The following is a 23,964-nucleotide window of genomic DNA, read 5'->3' on the forward strand; positions in this document are numbered from 1 at the left end:
GTGAGAGAGAGTGTGTGAGTGTGTGTGTGTGTGTCTGTGTGTGTGTGTGTGTGCGTGTGCATGTCTGTCTGTGTATGAGTAAACGTGGCCGCAGCTTGCTACATAGATGCATTCTGACAGGAAATCGAGGAAGACATGCTGACTGTCAACATTTGACTGCCAACGCAACAAAATAAGGTCATAATTATCTGTTGTAGAAGTTTATAAAAAGCTTATAAAAAGTATCAAGACCAACTCCATTACTCCATCCAATCTACTCTAAACATCAGAGCATCTATCCATTAGGTATCCTCTGCTGTTCACTTGGTGGGAAAAAAAACAAGCAACTGTTGATTCCGTCAGACTAGACTAGAGAAGTAAACCGATGAAGATAAACCAGTTCCTGTCTCTCTGGTGGTTTAGCTCACTTCCTGTGCCTGTGCCTCTGCTGCTGCTTATGTTTGACTCTCTCTCTCTCTTAAGACTGTTGTCCTCACAGATATGGATTTTTTGATGGCAGAGCCAACTTATAAACTTTTTATTTTTCTATGCATGATACAAGGTAAGAGCAGCTTGAATTTTTATTTTTACCTACAAAGAAAAGGTTTACTAGCTTTTAAACTGATCAGTGCTTTGGTTAGGAGGTCTATGACATGACACTTATCTTTTTGTCCTAATCATTTACTTGAAATGCATTCAAAATGCCATTCATTCATACAGTGATTTAACAGATAATCCTATGAGCTTGTTTTCAATCTCTGTTCAAATAAATAAAAGTCAAAGGTGACCGTGTGAGTCAACTGTTCTTATTTCACAATAAATACAAAATCATCATTAAAAGAATGAATTATTGAAGAAGTATTTATCAAGCATAATCTTTTATTATTATTTCTTAGAGGGAAAAAATCAAATCAAAGTCTTGTGGTCCAATCAAGCAGAAAAATAATGAAATGACCCTCAAGGTCAATAAATCTTTTAAATATTGGACAATACGATATTTTTCTCAAAAGGCAAGATTAGTTCAGGTTGTAAAATGTCAAGTGGAGCAACACCCCCAAATTTTATATTTTAATATTTTAAATAATGATTAAGATACATTAACATGCATTTAATGTGTAAGGAAAATACATTGCTTTTTACTTGATGGTTACATATGACATTTCTTTTCAGTCATTAAATATTATCTTTTCTTGACCTATCCAATAAGGTGTCTATACATAAAATGACATATAATTATACTACAGATGACACTGGTGATTTTCTAATGCTTAAAAAGTGAAACCTTGTCAATAACACATCTCTTAAAATAATCAACAACACAATCAGACTATCACTTATGAAATTGGTTTATTAGGAACGTACGGAGTGCTTATACATTATAATGCGAACGCAACTGCTGTGGAGGGACAGAACGTCAGCCTGCAATGCAATGTGGGAGAGGAGCATGACGTCACAATTATCCAACTGGAATGGATTAAACAGCAAAAAGAAGATGAGAAGATCGATCAGAAGATTGTTGTGTTCCATCCTGGGTACCCAACACATTATTTTAAATCCGGTTCTCTTCTGGAGACAGTGACCAATCCAAAAACTGGGAAGCTGCAGGGCTCAATCCTGATCCTGTATAAAGTTACAGTGAATGACGGTGGAAACTATATTTGCGAAATTACATCTTATCCTAATGGCTCAATTAAAAGAACCACAAAGCTCCAAGTCACAGGTAAACTGCTTACTGTTAACCTACATTCTCACATTTCATTCACATTTAAAAGCAAATAAGTATGATCTATCTGCTAATTTCAGAGCCTCCAGCATCAGTGAAGATGTCATATCCATATGGATTCATAAAAGAGGGAGATGACGTGAAAATAACTTGTTCAGCTAGCCCTCCACCACTCCGTTATAAACTTGCAAGGTCAAAGGTGAGTCAGATGGAAAAATACACATTTCTATATGCCACAGTTTATACAACTGTTGTGTTGATCTTATTCACCTCATCAGGACCAGATAATTTGGCTGGAAAGCTCAAAAGGAGAGTTCATTATATCACACATCACCAGAAACGACAGCGATGTGTACATCTGTTTACCTGAATGGGACTCATTAATACGAAATCAGCAAGGTCTCAATGCCACTATGGAACTGACTGTGAATTGTGAGTGTTTGTATTGAGAATATAAATCAGTTGCACCTAAAAAGGTGTTTGAATTTTTTTTTATCATTACCTGTCGAATAAAAGCTCTTACATATAAACAAATACATATAAAATAATACTTTTCCAAACAGTTCTTGATGGCATTGAGTGTAACACAAGCAGCCCTTTAAACGTCAGTGTTGGTGAGGATGTGATGATTTCTTGTATCGCAAAAGCATCACAGTACTTGCAGTTGCAGTATAAGTGGATGAGGGTAAGATTGTGAAATATTAAGAGATTGAAATGAAAAATTAAAGCAGTATTGCTTTAAATAAACCATTTATAGTGTATTAACTGTCTAAAATTACAAATACATGTGATGATTTTTAGGGTGGCACAACACTGTCTCTGTCAGAGACTTTGTCTCTGACCTCCGTAACATCTGACCAGTCAGGAACATACAAACTGACAGCTGTCTTTTTGAAGAATCAACTCCAGACAGACATGGAGTTTTCTATCCATGTTCTCTCGAAGCAAAGCCAAGGTAAGAAAAAGTTTTTTGTAACTGCGATCACATGGCAATTTGAAATTCCTTTGTAAAAAAAAAACAAAAAAAACAGCTTCTTAAAAGTGAATAATAAACGATAAAGTCCCAGTTTGCCCAAAGCACACAGCACAAACAATGGAAAATACCACTGAAGCCTTTGGGAATTAATTATACATTTTGGAACAGAGGTTAATTGATTTCCCTCTTTTGAAGCCTTCTGGGACTTATTGTTTTAGAAAAGGCTGTTAGTGTGTTTTTGCGTGTGTGTGTGGGTCAGGTTTTACCCGCATTGTGGGAACTAAATGTCCCCATAAGGATAGTAAAACCTGAAATCATCCACAATGTAACCAGCCAATGGTCCCAATGAGGAAAATGGCTTAATAAACATGCTAAATAATCTTAATGAAAACGTAAAAATGCAGAAGGTTTGTGTGATGGTTCGATTTAATGGTAGGGGATAAACGTTATCTTTAGCTCACAAATGTGTGCACTGTAAGAAAAAAAAAAATCTGTAGAAAAACATTAATATACTGGCAATGTTCTGCCAGGACATTATCTGTTAAAAATACCAATTAAAATTCTGTCATCATTCACTCATCCTCGTGTCAATCCCAACCTATATTAGGAACTGACTTTCTTTCTTCTGTGGAGCATGAAAGACGATACTGTGAATTAGTTGGTAACCAAAAGGTTTCGGTCCCCAATGACCTCCTTTGTGTGTACAATGGAAGTCTATAGGAACCGAAACTATAGGGTGGAATGATATGAAGGTGAGTAAATGATGATAATAGTTTAGATTTTTTGCTAGACTAACCCTTCAAGTTTACAGACATTTCCTTTAACTCTAAAACACAACACATTGCAATGCATAATTTAAAATATGGGTAAAACAACTGAGAAAAATTAATACAGAAAGTTGAGCCCTATTTTACAAAATCTTCTTAGAGTGTGTGTGCATCATATAATGTTCCTTTGGCACACATTTGGGTAAACCCACAGGTGGGGAGCACTTTCTGTGGCATGTCAGACTAAATATGACTAGACTAGACTAGACTAGACTAGAATATAATAGAATCATTGTGCAAACTCACACCACAAACATCCCAATACTGTTTCAATTCCATACAGCTTTTAAGGTCTAGTTTTACTGTAGTCTAATGCAATAATATAATATAATATTATATTGTATTATACTATATTATATTATTATAATAATCCTTTTTCTAAACCCCTTGACATATGTAGGTCTGTATTATTATTGTAATATGTATTGTAGTATGTAATTGTAATATTTATTCATTTACATTCTTTATATATTTCATTTTCCCTTCCATAATGATTTCTGCTAAAGGAATGACAACTCCTTGCCCAGTAAGTACCACCAAACATCTGAGCAGCTTTACCTCTAATGGGACCAGCTCATGGAGCAATGATACCACTGTGTCTACAACAGAATCTGGTCACTTCCTAGCTAGCACAATAAAACCAAATGCCACTATGACAACCCTACAACCCAGACACACCAGTCATCCCACTGGCAGCTCTTCTGCTCCACCTGTTGGCAATGCATCTACATTACATGCAAGTACTGTCAAATCTACAGATACCTCTACAGACAGTTTGAGCACAACTCCAGATCCAGCTACCAGAAGAGAAAGAGTCACCACTGTTATAACACAGAAAAACATCACCACTGTTACAGCACCAAAAGGTAAAACACACACAAATTACTCAAAAAATTGTTTGCTCCACTCCCGGGTCAGTTTTATCATTAATGTAATTTTAAATTAACGTAATGAATTTTAATACTTGTGCGTGTATATTACAAAAAGAACAATATTTAATTATTTCTAATTGACATAGTTTGATATGCCCTGCTTAATAGCTAACACACAATAGCACACATTTTACAGAACCTTCATATTTATTGATATTTAATTATTTCTAGACTACATTTGATAGATTACATTTTCATTAAAACAACTAGTTTGTAAATGAAGCAAATGATTCAGAGTTTTAAAAAGCTTTGTTTTCTCCATCACTACTTTTGGTAATGCTTATTGTTACAGGTAATCGCTGCTTTCTGAATGTATTAAAACCAGAAAACTCTGAAATGGCATGGCAATAATAGCAAATAACGTTTTTTTTTATGCATTACCTTTGGGATCTCAAACAGGCCTCCACTATTGACTGCATCAACTCTCATTCAGGCTTGAGTCCATTCTGATAAGAAACACCCACTTTTCAAGATCCAGCAATGCATCATACGACAATCATAATTAAATCAAGTTAAATGAACTTAAATTTAAAATTGTGTATAATTTTCTTCATTTAATTTTCAGTAAGTAAATCACAGTGCGAGCATCACAGCCTATAATGTTTTATATAGCCTAGATTCAATCAAAATCAACTTATCTGTCATGTATTAGGAATGTAACTGGAATATTCCCTTTGAATATTGTTTGAATCTGTTTCATACTAAGGATTTACAAGCGGTCATGTTTTATGTTGATTTCAAACAAATTAAATACACACAATAATGTAATCTGACATGTTTATCTGTAACTCGGGAGCCTTACAGACACATACAGTGCCCTCCACTAATATTGGCACCCTTGGTAAATATGAGCAAAGGCGGCTATGAAAATAAATATGCATCTTTTATCTTTTTGATCTTTCATTCAAAACATTCACAAAATTCTAATGTTTCATTGAAGTAAAACATGAAAATGAAATGAAAGTTTTTCTCCAATGCATGTTTGCCACAATTATTGGCACCCCTAGAAATTATGAGTAAAATATCTCTGAAGTATATTCACATTTATTTTTATAATTCTTTAGCACACCAGGGTGACTATAGGAGCATGAAATTGTCCAGCCATGACTTCCTATTCCACAGGATTATAAATATGAGGAACACAAAGGCCAACTTCCCTTAATTATCCATCACAAGGAGTAAAACCAAAGAATATAATTCTGATCTGCAGAACATTGTTAAGCTTCACAAAATAGAAAGTGGCTTTAAGAAAATAGCTAAAGCATTGAAAATCCCCATTTCCACCATCCGGGCAATAATTAAGAAGTTCCAGTCAAATAAAGATGTTACAAATCTGTCTGGAAAAGGACATGTGTCTATATCATCCTAATGCAAGGTGAGGAGGAGAGTTTGATTGGCCAAAGACTCTCCAAGGATCACAGCTGCAGAATAGCAGAGATTAGTTGAGTCTTGGGGTCAGAAAGCCTAAAAAATTATCAAACAGCCTCTACATCACCACATGTTGTTCAGGAGGGTTTCAAAATGGAAAAATCCTCCTCACTCATCCAAATTAAACTCCAGCATATTCAGTTGTCAGACACGACTGGAACTTCAAATGGGACTGGCTTCTATGGTCAGATGAAAAAAAAAACTTTTTGGCAGCAAACCCACCAGATGGGTTTGGTGTGAACAGGGTTAAAAAGTACCCCATGCCCATGGTTAAATACAGTATACTGCTGGATCTTTAATGTTGTGGGCCTATTTTTCTGCCGGAGGTCCTGAACATCTCGTTCAGATACATGGCATCATGGATTCTATCAAATACCAACAGATAAAAAAATCTAAACCTGACTGCCCTGCTAGAAATCTTATAATGGGCCATGGTTGGATCTTCCATCAGGACAATGATCCAAAACAAACATCAAAATCAACTGCATCAACTCTGTGTCACTGAGCACAAAATGAAGCTTCTGCCATGGCCGTCCCAGTTCCTTGACCTGAACCCTATATAAAAAATGAGTGTTGTGAACTGAAGAGAAGCACCACCAACATGGAGCTGTGATTCTGAAGGATCTGGAGAGATTCTGTGTGAAGGAATGGTCTCTGATCTCTTGTCAGGTGTTCTCACTTGTGAAAAATCAAAAGGATAAACGATGCAGATTTATTTTAATATTTGCCAAGGGTGCCAATATTAGTGGAAGGCACTGTATATGACGTCACGCTGTTTGATTTAAACTGTGTGATCTATGATTGTGTGACGAGTGGGGCAGGGCCGAGAGCTGTGGGAACAGAGTGAGGCCGGTGGAGTAAATGATAATGAGCAGTGAGTGGGGCATGTGTCTCTCATTATCATTTACTCCACCGACCTCGCTCCATTCCCACAGCCCTCAGCCCTGCCCCACTTATCACAGATTGATATCAGTGTTTTGTTCTCAAACAGACATGCACATGACAGTATAAACAGGATATGAATTTAGGCCAATCTGAGCTAATTATAAAACCAGGCCTTTTTTGGGTTGACTTTTCTATACATATCTTTTGTTTTTCTTTCAGCCTCAAAAAGCTCGACATATATCGCTGTCCCGATTGTGTTGTTGTTACTCGTGTTGATTGTGCTTCTATACAGAAGACACCAGAACCAAAAAAAGTGAGACACACAAAAATCAGCAGCACATCCTCTGTCCTTTTACATAATCACATCCTACACATTTTCAGTCCATTTATCTACATTTTTATTTTTTATTTTCAGAATGGATATGCCACCTCCATTCAAACCTCCCCCACCACCAGTGAAATACACATCAGTGAGGAACCATGATATCTATATGACTGATATTCTAGTGTGAATGTATCATGTACTTGAGAACCCACAACCGTGGGCCACAAATATGCTGACATGGAAGATTCTTCCCTAAAGGCCTCACCCCAAAATTAAAATTGTTTCATCAATTACTCATCCTCATGAAGTTTTGTTCATCTTCAAAACACAAATGAAGATATTTTTAAGAAAACCTAAGAGATTTCTGTCTTTCCATTGACAGTCCACACTAGTATTTTGATACTTCAAAAAGTTCATAAAGACATTGTAAATGTAACCCATATGAATCTCCCAGTTTAATTCATGTCTTCTGAAGAGGCAGTCACTTTATATGATGAACAGATTTAATTTAAGCTTTTATATAAACATTGATCAGTACATAGAGTACATCAAATATATAATCTGTTTTTGAAAGTCTTATGGATTTATCATTTTTATTTTGGGGTGAGTTAACTAAAGTATTTTTTACTTATTTTCTTTGTATTTCTGAATCGACTGTACATAAAATCTGTTACTCTTATATATAATTAGTTCGTTCTTTTTTAGATGAAAAAAAAATGTGACTGAATTTTGCTTAACTATGCTTTACTGACATTAAATATATTATCGAATATCTTGAGTTTTACTTAGCACACATACTACTCCTACATCATAACTATGTAAAATTTTCCCTGAAATGTGTGAATTAAAAAATAAATAAATAAAGTGTGTGAGGGTGGGGTCAAAAACCGGGTAAATTCCAGAAATATGAAATATGACTAGGCCTTAGGTAACTTTAGAGTTTAATAATGTGTGTGTGTGTGTGTGTGTGTGTGTGTGTGTGTGTGTTCAATAAATGAGGCTGTCAGTTGCAATGATGGCTTTTAATACTGTTACAATACAACTGCAAAGAAAATAAGTGAGCACTATTCATAATCAGATAGCTTTGAAATAAAGTCTACATGCCAACACTGACCTCCTGTTGTGGGTGCATGGTCTGTTAACAAAGCAAAGGCTATCAGCTGATTGTTTCAGGCCCCATAAAACCTCAGTTTACACCTCAGATAGTCGAGACAAACCAACTGCCAAAACCACATCAGACAGTGACCAACAGAGACAGTATGTATCCTAAACCTTACAGGTCTAATCTACAAATACAAATTCCAGCTCTGGTCACCATATATTATAACTTGCAGTAACAGCACAATTGGTGGTTGTTTATACGGTGCTTAGAACAAAGCAGAATTTAGTTCTGTTCATGCTGCTTATACAACATCCGGCATTTTAAAATGAAGTTTACCCCTGAAAACAAGCCTTCATTCAATGTGGGAGAAGATGGAAATGAAAGGCATTTCTGATTAATGAACAGAGACATATGACTATTAGAGAGTGTATGTGTGTTAAGACAGAGAAAATAAGAAAAAGAGAGAGTTGCTTTTTGTACAGAGTTTTGTGCATTGTGGTTCTTTGCTACAACAGCGACACGTTTATGCAGAGGGACGTTTCCTGTTCTCGCTATTGTGGTAGGAAATGGAAAATTCAGAAAAAAGGATTGATTGTTTCAGTGTTTAGATCATCTGTATCCTGCACTGTATGCAATCAGGTCTCCAATGTACTATTGTACTTCATGATGCATATAGGTCATTTACCAATAATGCATGAGAAAAATAATCAATTGTGTATAAAATGTGCAAAATTCTATTTCCATTTATTTTTGCCTCGCAGAATAAAGTACAGTGCGTGAAAGTTCAGTTATACAGAATACAGAAAGTAGAAAATGAAAAATCATGTAGTTGTTCTTTAGAAAAGTATCACTTGATTACCTTATTATATATATATATATGATGTTATCGTTCATTCATTATGAATATTATAATAAATTGTAATTATAAGAACATTTGTTTTCGTAATAAGTTTGTCTTTTGACTTTGACATTTTAGCAATATTTTAGTTGTATATTGTAAATTCAAATGATGATTTGTTTTTAGATTTTACAATAAAATTGCTGTACAACAAAGTATTTGATCTCATGGATGTAACCAAATATTCAAGATTGGGGCAACAATGGTAATATTTTAAGAATTGGTCATGGAAAGACCCATATTCGTCAAGTGCTAATCTAAATATTGCAGCACTCTCAGTGTCTATGGTAGATACGTTTGATTTCGTACTTTTCACCTAATTTTTAATTACAAATTATAAAATAAATAAACATAAAGGCAATATACTTTTTAATAGAGAAAATCGAGATAACAAACACAACAGATTTGACAAATTTCACAATATGTAACAAGGAACTTTTCAAAAGCAAATTCTTTCAAAAACATTTTTAATAAATAAATACAATGACAACCGTAAAAATGAAATGCTTTCGATGTACATCTCAACAATATAGAGTGGTTCATGACACTATGCACTGTAGACTCCATGTGTTTCTTGTGATGTGAACGCTTGCAACGAATAAGGTAGCCGCCACATTTCCTGTTTGTAACCGAAAACGTCTAAAGACGATAAAAATAGCAGCAACATTGGTGCACTTCTTGCTGAACATGCTCACATACAGGTGAAAGGGTTTATCAGACAAGGATTTATTGGATATTTGACCCTATTAAATGAGGATGACAGGTAAGAGGAAAAATGCTTTATCGCTTTTATATGGGATTGTTCTCTGTTGACGGTTTTCTAACACGTTGAGGTCAAATGAAAGCTGTTTTGTTGTCTAAATCAGTAGTTCATCATTTTAATGGCAGACTGAAACTGCTTTTTTTTCTTTCATAATTGTATTTTTGCATGTTTTCTTTATGGTTCTCAGTCATTTTTTGTTCTTAAGGCTTAGAATAGTGATGGATTGAAATCAAACCCTGACATATTGAACCTTCTTTGAATAATACAGTCAATTATACAGTAATTAATCTGCACAAAACAATTAGTGAAGTTTATTAATGATATGAATGATAATAATTATATTGGTAGAGATTCTTTAAATTCTTTCAGTGTGATGGCATCTACAGAAACTCAAACAACTTTCCTTACTACAATAATTTTCTATATAAATACATAAAATGTTAAATTGAAATATAAAAATATTTGTTGAAAGTTTTAAGAATTAAAAAAAGAAGAAAACGATCTGTAACACTTTTTATGTAAATAATAAAATATTCAATTGAAATATAAAAATATTCATTGAAAGACATGTTTAAGAGGAAGTAAAAAAAAGAATTCTAAAATAATGATTGCACCAATTGCCTGTTGTTGTTGTTTCAGTTTATATTGATAAAACGTCAGGCAGTATAATGGCTATTGTGTAACAAAATTAATATAAAATGTTGTAATATAAATATTAGATAAGATGTAATGGGAAGCCAATGCAATATTCATCCAATCATGACCTGTTAATTATCTCTTTATAACCAGAAAACTGCACAAATCAATATGTGGCCATTGGTCTGACATCGACTGCACTGCTGATATCTGTGTGTTTAAATGTTGTATTCTGTTTATTAAGAAGAAAGAAAAAAATATATGCAGGTATGCTTCATACATTTGACTTTTATAGAACATATAAAAAGATGAATGAATAATGATAAATCTACAACGACTTGAGGTCACAGTTATAAACTGAACATATAAACTCTTTTTTTTTATCAGTTAATGAAAACATGTTAGAATATGGAGATGAGCCATTACGTCAAGATTCACTTCGGTCTTACAGGTAATTAACAGCATATTGTTTGAATTATATTTTTTTTATGTATTTTTTTCACAAAAAGGGGAAAAATCTTTTGATTTAAAATGTAATAAGCAACAGCCCTTTGAATCATTTAAATACATTTGGTTATATTTTGTGCAGGTTTGAGGATGATGAGATGGAAAGACAGGAAAATCCTATTTATGGAAATATCTGTTTAGATGGAGGAGGTAGGTATAGCTCATAAATACAGTAATCCAGTGTATGCCTACTATTTACTGCTAATAATTATGCTGTTATGATGACATTGTTATGTATTTAACGCTTGTTTATTCTGTGCAGGGCATTTTGAAATGTCTCCGGAGGTGTGCTATGAACAAATGTCCCATGCAAGCACAGCAAAGCAGGGATTAAAGGTATGGTCTTCAACAAATTTCATGGAAATTGCTAACATCTGGAGGCATTCAATGCACATTATTAATGTAAAATCATTTTTACATTCATTTTTACACTACTGATCTACATTAGTACACAATATATTTATTTTAAAACAATGCGTTTATCCATTAACCGTAAAACATGGAACTTTTGCACGCTTAATCAATGTTTTTATGAAAAATATGCAATATCCATCCAAATACCAATATTCCTGCCCTTATTTATTTATTTTTCCATTTATCCATTTATTTGTTCGTTTTTGTTTATTGGTTGGTTCGCTGGTAATTTAATGGCCAACTATTAACAAATTGCATATTAAACCCTGAACATAATTGTAACATTTAATATGTGGAATTTTTTCAGGTTCTCTGTCTTGTCTTATGCTACTATTAAATTATAATTTTTTTAAGTAAAACCGGCTGGTTGTTGCATGCGTTGTAGTATTTCCAACACGCTCAAAATTAGAAAGCGTACCTTCATATATCAATCTGTATTGTGTGACATTTTTCATAATCACTTCAATGGCTTAATGGTTTAAATTTAAGACATTCACAGAGAAGGGCTGCGTGAGAATGCACACTTGATAACTATTTTAGGCACGCACGCCTACGCATTTTACAGAATTCTAGACACGTGTATAGAAACAGGTCTTTTAATGAAGGCAGCTGTGGTCAGAGTTCTCAGACCACTCTACAGCAGTATGTATGTCAAAAGTTACATTGTTATGCCACATAAATAACTCGCTAGCTGAACATTCAAGTGCAATGTTAGTACTTCTGCAAGATATTGAGCCTTTTTTGTTAAGTTAAAGTCACCACCATATCAAAATTGAGATTTTTTAAAATTGAATATTGCAGTGTTTATTATAAATGATTCATCTGTGCACATCATTATTTTTTAATTCATACCCCCTCATAATGGACCCTTTTCACAGATTGTGATGAGGCATTTCCAAAGTTATTAACATATATAAATATATATATATATTTTTTTTTACTTAATACATTATCAACATTATACTTTTGCGTTCATATTATACTGTTTTCTTACCTTGGCTTACCTAAAACTAGTTAACACTGCTGCATCAGTGTTTCTAATACAAAGGATGAGGGAGTGATGGCAAATTTGACATCTCTCACTCTCTTTTGACCAACAACATGTTTTTCCACTTTTGGAAAGTCAGAAATGCTATCTTGGATTTTTTTTATATTGCTATTGGGGCAAATGAGAATACGACAATTATTTTTGTTGTAGTTTTGGTGTAGTTATGACCCCAGAAATGTGAAAAGGGTTTTTAATCAAAATCTCTCATAACGTGTTCACCGACATGAAGGCAGGACAATAACATATTCTCTTCAGTAACCTGTCACTCACATTGTAATGACAACAATCCAATCAATTTCCAATGGACAAAATAATTTTTTCGTTTGAGAAGCCGTTTCACCCAGATATGTGTCACAACAGGGAAGAAAAGATGATCATAACTTCTGTTTCATGCTGATTTTAAAATTTGGCATTAAGTTTTATGCTTTTTTCCCCACCAGACTCATTTGTAGCATTTGTTTCGGAAACTGGCACATTTTCTTTCCTAGTTCGGTCTGTTTATATGAAGACAGCAATATAGTGCTCAGATCCACATCAAAACAATTGGTCCAAGATCACCTGAACCGTGGTAGTCTTGGTCCAAATGCAAATAAACGGTTTCAGTTTTAGTGACAAAGAAATCCAATACAAAAAAACAAGCTGTATAATAATTAATAATGGTAAATGTATAAAAAGCTGTGTCTGATTTTCTGATAAAATGTCTGGTTTTCTTGGTGAGCACATATGGGAATAAAATGGGAATTAAGTGTTTGTGTGATGACAGCTACATATATAGCCTCGATGGTTGACGCTATTAAGAACGTAAACAGGTGCGCCAATGAGATGACTGGTTTACTTACATGTGACTTGCATAAACACATTTTTGTACGCTTTGAAAAGTTGTTGTGTGAAAGCGAACCGAACCAAAAAGAAAATGCAACCATTGTCACAATTTAGGTTCCTGTTGTGGAATTGAGCAAACAATCTACAGGTCTAAAACGCCTTTAATCTATTTCAACACTAAAATGATTTCAGTCATTTATAGGCTGAGACTTAGCTATTCTACCAGTATTGTGCAACTTATTGTGCAATTCTTTTGATGGCCTTTGATGTGTTGCAATTTAACCTGAAAGCCAAATTGAGGCAAGGTACACCAAGTTAATTTTTTTAGTTTTTTTCCATTGCATTGAATGTGTTACATCCTGAAATTACAGCTTAGGTTTGTCATGATCTCACAGGTTCAGCAGGGGGACGTGTCCTATGCCTCTCTGGATCTGACTGCCAATAAAAAGCGTAGGAAGAAGAGAAAATACCACAAGCAGGCTCAAACTCACCAGGCCCAGACACATCCTCAACCCACATCCCAGCAGAACGGCATGGACCAGGATGACGAGGCTGATGTCACCCTCCCGTCCCGGAGCAGCAGCCTCATGGTTTCACGTCACAGTATCTACCTCAACAGTCATCAAGTAGCCCTGGAGGCAGAAGAGAGGGAGAGGGACAGAGAGAGGGAGAGGGAGAGAGTAAGAGAGAAGGAAATAGAAAGAGAGAGAGATGATAATGCAGAGATAGAGTTTGAGATGCACAGAAATGTGCATGAAGACTTTGATCACTCCCTCAGTAGATCAAGACAAAGTCTAGAACAGGACAGTTAACAGTTTTAGAGTTAAAAAAAAACTTTAGCGTCTTAAAAGTTGAAACACAGGATACTGTGGGGTGGTGCTGTCAGCAGCTGTGATATTTAAAGCTCATCGTTAAAGTACATAAGTCACACCCCAAGTCATAATTTCTGTCTGTTCAAAAGCATGCAGAGGAGACCAGCTATTTGTTCTGAGGTTGTGTCCAATCGAGACACATCTAAATCAGTTTATCACTTTAAATGTGCTTTCTTATTTCCTGCATTTGAAGGTTGGTCTGTTTGTTGTTGTACTTACAGTAAGAAGAATATGTTAACAAATATTTATCTGATTGTTTTTTATGATAATTTTCAGGATCACATAAATGTATATTTGTGCAAATAAGGTTGACTGATGACTCAAGTCATTTGATGTACCTATGCACAGGAAAATAAGGACTGTTTTATAGCTATTACTCAGAGTTGGAATATTTCTGTGGCTTTGTCCTGATATTAAAGGTATTGGTGACTCTATTTTTGTATCTGTAATTCTTTATTTGAAAACTCTGAAGAATGTCTGAAGACGAAAACATTACCACAAAATTTACCAAATATTGACCATAAAAATATCTCACTTAGCTTTGCTAGAAACTGTCAAATGAAGAAAAAAAGAGAAAGATTGATTGCAAAAGCTTTTCTTACGCTCCTTAAAGGGGCCATATGATGTTGCTAAAAAGAACATTATTTTGTGTATTTGGTGTAATGAAATGTGTTTATGCGATTTAAGGTTCAAAAAACACATTATTTTCCACATACTGTACATTATTGTTTCTCCTCTATGCCCCGCCTTTCTGAAACGCGTGGTTTTTTACAAAGCTCATCGGTCTGAAAAGCGAGGTGTGGTCTGATTGGCCAGCTATCCAGTGCGTTGTGATTGGCCGAATACCTCAAGCGTGTGCCGGAAATGTTACGCCCTTACCATACTGTGATGCCATGTCCCGGCCGGAGCAACGAGACAAAAACATTATAACCCATTATAAACGAGGCATTTGTTGCATCCAGTGGGGACATAATTACGGATTATAATGACTTATACTGTTGCGTTGCATCGCGCCGCGTAAACATAAAACCATGTCTGCATTTGTGATCGGAGAAATGACAAACAAAAAGCGCTACTCTACACTGCTCAAAACTCGCGTTTGAATCATTATTGGCAAATCCTTTAAATCAAAACGTACTTACAGTCTGAGTCAGAACAGCCGGCATTGTAGTCTACTCTACCAGGATCAGGAAACAGTCCTCCATAAAATGCGCTGCACACATCTGAATATTTGGGTTGAACTGTTCTGGAACAGTGTTGTAAATACAACTTAACCACTGATTTCTAGTCGTGTCCTCTTTTGGAAGACCAAACAAAGTTGTTTTGCTTTCACAACGAAACACACAGCGGGCTAGAGTGAGCGACAGCCGGCGGGCTTGTGGCAACCACATGTGATGACCCCGGGCTGGACTCCGCTTCGTCCACGGTTAAAGCCGATCCGGCGATCCACAGCACGAAGTTGATGTATTTCCTCAGCGACCAGCACGGATCAGCTCCAGGCATGACGAAGCGAATATCGTCCTCTTTTGGAAGACCAAACAAAGTAGTTTCGCTTTCACAACTAGGCACAGCGCCTTCACTACATGGCAGCGGTGGTGGCAACAACAATACTACAGTGAGAATAAAAGTTAGCCGTCTTTCTTTGCGTGAACCTTTGGGCGGTGTTATGCAAATCTTCCCACACAGTGACATAGACATGTGGGGGCGTGTTAGAACAAGCCGTTTTAGGTAGGCATGGTTGACTTAGCTTTTATAAAGAATATCTCTTTGGATTTGAGACTTTAGTCTTTGCAACTTTACAGATCTTCTTTATGCACCAATAGCTTGTAACACTCCAAAGAGAAAGGAAAAATGTAAATCACATCACATGACCCCTTTAAGGCCCCGATATACTTCAAACAAAATCAAAGAACGAACTGATATGACGTCATTTCGAACAAAATCAGGCCGAAATGAAGTTCGTTTTGAGTTTGTTTCGGCAGTTTGAAACAGCTCACCAAAGCTAACTTTCAGGGGGTGTTCGTTTTGGCTCCTAAACACCTTTTAGATACCATTGGTCCGTGGCGGTTACGCAATCGGTGGGTGTGTTCTGGAACGCCACCTTCTTTGACGTTCGATTTTTTTTCCCGGTAGGGAGGATGCATTTAACTCGACAAAGCGGCCTAATAAAGGATGTATTGATCTCGTGAATTAGCGAATTTTACTATACAAATATTTTTTAATTGGATGTTAAAGTTTATATGGGAATATTACATGACACGCTGATCCTTTAACAATGCACTGGCGCAAAAAACGCACACCTTTTGGACAAATCTGCCAGAAATATTTGGACAAATGTGCCACAAAAGTGCCACAAATACTGCCTAAACAAAATACTGATTTTGTGCACTTTATTTACTGTACCAATATTTTAAATTGGCCTTTGAACTTAGCTTTATTGCATGGCAAAAAAAAGTGTTACCTTGCCAAAGCACTGACAGAGTCCACTGATCTAATGGCGTTGTTGACTGCTCCAAATGCAAACTTTGCATGCAACAATCAGGCAGCAATTGACAGCACTCTGACCTAGTGGCATACAGGCATCGTCAGATTGACAGTACTCTAGCCCAATAATGTTCCAGTGGGGGCGGCAGTCATATTTCAGGGTGACCGTGCCACTCTTTATCACAACCCTGCTAAAAGTGCCAGTACGTGCGCTCATTGGCGCCCCTTCAGCTGGTGGCGCCCTAGGCGACCGCCTAGCTCGCCTATGCCTAGAAACGGCCCTGCCCGGAGTTATGCAAAAAGCGACGTAGAGAAAGAAACATCAGATGCAAGTTTTCCAAAGCCATGAAAAGAATGAAAGGAAAGAGTAACGATATAAGGTAGCAAGTACCAAATACACGCGTTTCAAATAAATGTTACACCATACTGCTGCTGCTGCTGCTGCTGCTGTTGTAGTATGGAGAACGAAACCTGCAAAAACAATAAATAAATAAATACACAAATAAATAAATAAATGTGTGCATAAATACACGTATTCTTGTTTAAATACATAAATAAATAATTATACATGTGATGAAAGTAGGCAAATAAATAAAATAAATTGGTGGGCAAATGGAAAATGTGTAAGGAAATGCTAAACTCATCCTAAATATTTTCCTTTGATCACTCATTTATTTCTGAATGTAGTTCCACATTTGTTTTTCCTCTGCGCAACATGCTAATGAGAGGGCGTCAATTTTGCAAGAGTAGGCGGATCGTGTGTGACGCGCTTGAGCATTTGCCTGCGCATGCGTATTAACTTCATCAATTAAGGTGACTGATTTTTATCTTATACTTTTTCATAGGGTTAGTTTTGTAGTTATCATGAGAGAGCTAAATCATAAAAGATTTTAAGTGGCCAATGTAAAATATTAATGCTTACATAGCTCTTAATTGCAATACTGAACCGTTATTTGCTTAATAAACATACTTTTATCGCCTGTATTTTCTGTTCTGATAACTAATAGGAAAAAACTGTCTGTTCCTCGATTAAACCACTTCATACCAGTCATCTCACGATGACCATGGGATACTGATATTACAGTTGTCTATAGCTGGAGACTCAATCGGCTTACAAAAAATGACGTCAGGAAACGACACTGGCCATTTCTTTGGGTCGTTTGTAAAGTCACAGATACTGTACGGACAATACAGCTCAGTTTTTTATGTATCTTGCTCTGTTAAACGGAAAAAGTGACTTTACGTAGGCCATACTGGATCAACACCATGCATTTCCTGTCAGCGGGAAAGCCGACCAAGTCCATGGTTGACACCCTCTCATTAGCATGTTGCGCAGAGGAAAACTAAATGTGGAACTACATTCAGAAATAAATGAGTGATCAAAGGACAATAAATAGGATGAGTTTAGCATTTCCTTAAACATTTAACTTAAAACTTTATTTATTTTATTTATTTGCCTACTTTAATACATTTCTATATGTATGTAAACAATAATTTGTGTATTTATACAGACATTTATTTATTTATTTATTTGTGTAGTTATTGTTTTTGCACGTTTCGTCCTCCATAGTGTTGTTCTTTCAATAAGCGAATTTAAAAGGTATACAATAAATGAAATGCCAAAAGAACATACAATAATAAACCTTTGTTTCTATCGAATCATGACACCACATAAAATATAAAAAGGTGTAATAATGTATACAGTTTAATAAAATAAATGAACACTAATAAAATAAAGTAACAAACAGGTTTGTTATTGAGATGACTCTAATGTTTTTTCCACATCATGCTAAAGTTTTCAGACTATGAGCCATTCACACTTAAAGACTGATTATGGGAATGGAATGGTTCTTTTGTATTGCAAACATGCTACTTGACTCTGAACTGCTGCTAATCATTATTCGTTTGTCTATAATATTCTGACCATTGGTACCCGTCTCACACCTAGATACACCATGATTGCATCTGTATTGTGTTTAGGGCATACGCGCGAGCGTCGCGACACATGTCTTTCATTCATCTACACCCCGCCTCCAGCAGCGCGGGGGTGTCGGAATGTTCGGAAACCCACGCTCAGCCTTTTCGACTTATTTTTGCCCCCAAACGAAGAACGGAAACGAACTTCGTTTGAAGTATATCGGGGCCTTCAGCCTTTTATTAATAAAAATAAATAAATAAAGTAAAAAGACTTCATTTCACGTACAGACACTACAGGCAGGAACATGCCCCAGCACAAGCGCACTACAGTAGCGAGCGAGGCGAGGTGAGGAGGACTTTTTGCAAATTTCCGTTGCAACTAGTCGTGACGTGACGTTCGCTCCTGTGGTCACGTGATTGTAAACATGGCCGCGCGCTGTTGAAAGTCATGCGATAGCTCTTGGATATCGTTTCTTATTTTCATCTCTTTGAATTAAAATTTATTTGCAGTTATATAGACGTTTATCTTGATATATACTGCCAACGATATTGTCATGGACCCCACCGGACAACTACGAAATGTAAGTATGACAACCAGCGCGTGCAGTCCTTATTTATATGAATGTGACAAATATTTTATAAAATCAAGATTTTATTGTTCTGTTTTTTGTGGTCTAACGTTAGTTGCGGGACTTCCTGCTCGTTTACAATCGCATGACGGAAATCTGCTTCCAGCGATGCACAAGCAATTTCAACTACAGAAATCTGACAATGGATGAGGTAAGGCAAAAATTATAGTGCATTATTTATTTTTCAGTTTTTCTTATATTAGTGTTATTGCATCTTTACTGTGTAATTCAATGTGTGTCGTGTATGTTTGCATGGTGTGTGTACTTTCTTCTACACTGGAAGCTCCTGTCGCCAAGTCAAATTCCTTGTGTGTGTAAACATACTTGGTAATAAAGCTCCTTCTGATTCTGATTAAATTTTGCATGCATTGCAAAAAATTCTCTTCCTCAGTATTTTTGTTTTCCAGTACAAATATCCAAACATCCTTAAATCAAGATGCAATTACTTGAGATGCAAATGTAACATGAAGTCTTGAAAAATGGAACAAAATGAAGTTAGTTTTCATTTTGACCAATTTCTGAGAAAAAAAATCTTGTCATGCCATTTTGCTTCTCTACTGAATATATCTTGATTTAAGAATCTTTAGACATTTGCACGGTAAAACAAGACAAAAACACTGATTAAGAAGTGTGAAGTACACTGAAAGTTTATTTTTTCCATATTCTAGTGGTTGGGAGCAGAGCTATTAGCCTTAAGTTTTTTTTTATTTTTTTTTATTAAAAAGTGATTGAGATCAGTTGGAAATTGTATTTTCAATCTCTGAAGTGTTGCTAATACAACTCACATTTATATTAAGAGAACATAACATAGTGTGTTTCCCATCAAACCTGCAGAAACCCTGGTCATTATACATAAATTCACTATGACGGTTATATAATGTTCTCTTTTCTGTCTTTTGTGATTTACCTGTAATTTTAATAAAACAATGTATGTATGTATGTATGTATGTGTATATGTGTATATGTGTGTATGTGTGTGTATGTGTGTGTGTGTGTGTGTGTGTGTGTTGTAAGTATGACAACCAGCGCGTGCAGTCCTTATTTATATGAATGTGACAAATATTTTATAAAATCAAGATTTTATTGTTCTGTTTTTTGTGGTCTAACGTTAGTTGCGGGACTTCCTGCTCGTTTACAATCGCATGACGGAAATCTGCTTCCAGCGATGCACAAGCAATTTCAACTACAGAAATCTGACAATGGATGAGGTAAGGCAAAAATGATTTACCTGTAATTTTAATAAAACAATGTATGTATGTATGTATGTATGTGTATATGTGTATATGTGTGTGTGTGTGTGTATGTATGTATGTGTAGGGAACATAACAAATAGGAGCAAGATTTGAAATAAAATAGGCTCATAAACCAAAAATGCTAAATACACTAAGATAGTAATAGCCATATAAATATTTTTGGCATAGCAGAGCATAATTATTTTGAAATAATTTCACAAAATCATTAAGAAATAAACTAAAGGAGGGCTTAAATATTTTCCATCCACGTGTTAATGTATTAATTTATTTATTTATGGGTGTGGAGGTGGAGTCACTTCTGTCATTCTGCAGGTCTTTAAAAGTATTTATTCACTCTTCAACTAATTAAGGCCTTAAAAGTTTTTCAATCAGAGCAGAAAGACTTGAATTCATGAAGGCATGGCGTTAACAGACAGTTAGGACTGCTGAGAGGATTATTGGTTCCCCCCTGCCCAGCCTCAAAGACCTTTACACCTCCAGATTGAGGAAAAGGGCAGGTAAAATCACTTTGGACCCCTCACACCCAGCACACTCTCTCTTCCAACTGTTGCCTTCTGGTCGGCGCTACAGAGCACTGACCACCAGAACAGCCAGGCATAAGAACAGATTTTTCCCGCAGGCCTGAACAAATGAAAATCATAACTGACACTTTTATACATAATATCTGGAATTGTATATTGTAAACTACATAAACGGTACACAGTTGTAAATTACATATCTGTACATTCATTTAAACAATTATATGTTTTTTCTTTCTCTATATGTGACCCTGGACCACAAAACCAGTCATAAGGGTCAATGTTTCGAAATTGAGATTTATACATCACCTGAAAGCGGAATAAATAAGATTGCCATTGATGTATGGCTTGTTAGGATAGGACAATATTTGGTTGAGATACAACGATTTGAAGATCTGGAATCTAAGGGTGCAAAAAAAATCTAAATATTGAGAAAATCGCCTTTAAAGTTGTCCAAATGAAGTTCTTAGCAATGCATATTACTAATCAAAAATTAAGTTTTAATATATTTACAATAGGAAATTTACAAAATATCTTCATGGAACATGATCTTCAATAAAAATCAATAATTTTGGCCCATACGATGTATTTTTGACTATTGCTACAAATATACCCCAGCGACTTAAGACTAGTTTTGTGGTCCAGGGTCACATATTTCTATTTCTGTATATAGTGCATTATTTATTTTTCAGTTTTTCTTATATTAGTGTTATTGCATCTTTACTGTGTAATTCAATGTGTGTCGTGTATGTTTGCATGGTGTGTGTACTTTCTTCTACACTGGAAGCTCCTGTCGCCAAGTCAAATTCCTTGTGTGTGTAAACATACTTGGTAATAAAGCTCCTTCTGATTCTGATTAAATTTTGCATGCATTGCAAAAAATTCTCTTCCTCAGTATTTTTGTTTTCCAGTACAAATATCCAAACATCCTTAAATCAAGATGCAATTACTTGAGATGCAAATGTAACATGAAGTCTTGAAAAATGGAACAAAATGAAGTTAGTTTTCATTTTGACCAATTTCTGAGAAAAAAAAATCTTGTCATGCCATTTTGCTTCTCTACTGAATATATCTTGATTTAAGAATCTTTAGACATTTGCACGGTAAAACAAGACAAAAACACTGATTAAGAAGTGTGAAGTACACTGAAAGTTTATTTTTTCCATATTCTAGTGGTTGGGAGCAGAGCTATTAGCCTTAAGTTTTTTTTTTATTTTTTTTTATTAAAAAGTGATTGAGATCAGTTGGAAATTGTATTTTCAATCTCTGAAGTGTTGCTAATACAACTCACATTTATATTAAGAGAACATAACATAGTGTGTTTCCCATCAAACCTGCAGAAACCCTGGTCATTATACATAAATTCACTATGACGGTTATATAATGTTCTCTTTTCTGTCTTTTGTTTGTGTTGTTTTTCCAGGAGCGATGTGTGGACAATTGTGCTGGCAAGTTAATAAGGACCAATCACAGTTTAATGGGCACGTATGTGCAGCTGATGCCTGCAATGGTGCAGAAAAGGATGCAGGAGATGGAGAGCAAGGCTGCAGAAATGGCTAAAGCTGAAGCTGCAGCACAAGGAAGTTCATCAGCATTAGACAATCCATCTACTGCCATTCCAACCACAACAACAATGCTTGAAAGCCCACAGATACCTTCAACTCCTAATAATCCATTAGATATAAAGACCTCATTAGCGACCAATGTCTCAGCTTTTGGACAAACACAGTCACTGTTAGATGTGCCCACAGTACCAAACAACGCACAAACCTTTACAAATGAGTCTTTAGAAGGAGTAGTAGCGCCATCGCCAGTGATCTCAACATCTACTAGTGTACCTAAAGTAGATGGAGGTCCCGTCTTGAGTGCAGTAGAAAAACTCAATCTGAAGCCTAGCAGTGTAACAACCACATCAGTTCCTGAAGCACGGTCTGAAAGGGGAGCAGGACAGAGCCCCCAAAATCCATCTTGATGGCGATGTGCAGAAAAGAGACATGGCAGAGAAGATATGTCTAGGAGATTTTGTTTATGCTGCATATTCAGTCTTAACAGCCAAAAGTCACAGAAGCCTTTTAAGACGGTTGATCATGGAATGGGTTTCATAAATATTTAAATACATCAAATAAAACATGAAATAACTATGTACTGCCGGCTATGTGTCTTTAATAAAATTGCATCATGGAAAGATAATTTTTTTGACTTTATTTATTATTAAATCTGTATTTGGTATTTTTTAGGATAAGTGTTTTGTGTATTTAAAATGGTATATGAGTAAAAATGATACCTAATTAGTTTTTTTTTTATTAGATAATTATTATTGTTAACACTGAAGATTTGTGTTCTTTTTACTGTAGTTTTAAAATATATTTTTAAGGTGTTATTTTATCACATCACATAAGTATTGTATTAATATTATATGTTTATTTTGTGCATATAGATAACTTTGTAATTAACATTTTATTTATTATTTGTTACAGTACTCATGCTAATTATGGTGATATTAATTCTTTCTGTTGGTGAATTTGAATACCAGTAATTGTTTAATTATATATATGTATATATACTGTATGTATATATATTGTTTAAAACAATAAGCATTTGTGATTTTAGAAACAACCTTACAACCAGCTTAAGAGTGACGTTAAATTATACATTAAATACATTTATTGTACCTCTTTTTGTCTACCCTTAACATATACCATGGTAACCAACATTTTATTTTTTTATTATATTTATAGTTATATTTGATATATTATTATATTTTGTATATATTATATATCATAATAAATATAATCCAGGATCTCCTATAAATTGTATTTTTCCCCAGTGTTTATAATTAATTGTCATGTGTAGCTTGAAGCTAATTGTAGCTATAATTTCTGTTACCCATATATGATTATTTCACAATATTACTGTTTTTATGGTATGTTTGAAAATGTAGGCTTAAGCTTTTTTTTTTTACGCGAAAGATGTATTTAATGCGACAATAAATGTTTTGGTACTCTTGTAAATTGTCTTATTTTGAC

General features: G+C 35.1%; 3 protein-coding genes across 3 annotated transcripts; all 3 read left to right on the plus strand.

Moving 5' to 3' along the window:
- Window positions 1-426: 426 nt before the first annotated feature.
- On the plus strand, window positions 427-8,188 carry LOC107555191 (basal cell adhesion molecule-like). Its single transcript, XM_016237911.1, has 9 exons — window positions 427-541; window positions 1,334-1,699; window positions 1,783-1,901; window positions 1,981-2,134; window positions 2,266-2,387; window positions 2,504-2,657; window positions 4,012-4,371; window positions 6,970-7,063; window positions 7,166-8,188. The coding sequence occupies exons 1-9, from the start codon at window positions 481-483 to the stop codon at window positions 7,260-7,262; spliced, it is 1,527 nt and encodes a 508-aa protein (XP_016093397.1). The 5' UTR covers window positions 427-480; the 3' UTR covers window positions 7,263-8,188.
- A 1,577-nt stretch (window positions 8,189-9,765) lies between these two features.
- LOC107555192 (TRAF3-interacting protein 1-like) lies at window positions 9,766-14,464 on the plus strand. Its single transcript, XM_016237912.1, has 6 exons — window positions 9,766-9,838; window positions 10,628-10,741; window positions 10,862-10,925; window positions 11,064-11,131; window positions 11,244-11,317; window positions 13,661-14,464. The coding sequence occupies exons 1-6, from the start codon at window positions 9,826-9,828 to the stop codon at window positions 14,075-14,077; spliced, it is 750 nt and encodes a 249-aa protein (XP_016093398.1). The 5' UTR covers window positions 9,766-9,825; the 3' UTR covers window positions 14,078-14,464.
- Window positions 14,465-20,278: 5,814 nt separating this feature from the next.
- LOC107555147 (mitochondrial import inner membrane translocase subunit Tim10 B-like) lies at window positions 20,279-23,114 on the plus strand. Its single transcript, XM_016237844.1, has 2 exons — window positions 20,279-20,375; window positions 22,362-23,114. The coding sequence occupies exons 1-2, from the start codon at window positions 20,310-20,312 to the stop codon at window positions 22,908-22,910; spliced, it is 615 nt and encodes a 204-aa protein (XP_016093330.1). The 5' UTR covers window positions 20,279-20,309; the 3' UTR covers window positions 22,911-23,114.
- The last annotated feature ends 850 nt before the right edge of the window (window positions 23,115-23,964 follow it).

The sequence above is a fragment of the Sinocyclocheilus grahami genome, unplaced genomic scaffold (genome assembly GCF_001515645.1).
Source record: "Sinocyclocheilus grahami isolate Dianchi unplaced genomic scaffold, SAMN03320097.WGS_v1.1 scaffold526.1, whole genome shotgun sequence".
Lineage (NCBI taxonomy): Eukaryota > Metazoa > Chordata > Actinopteri > Cypriniformes > Cyprinidae > Sinocyclocheilus > Sinocyclocheilus grahami.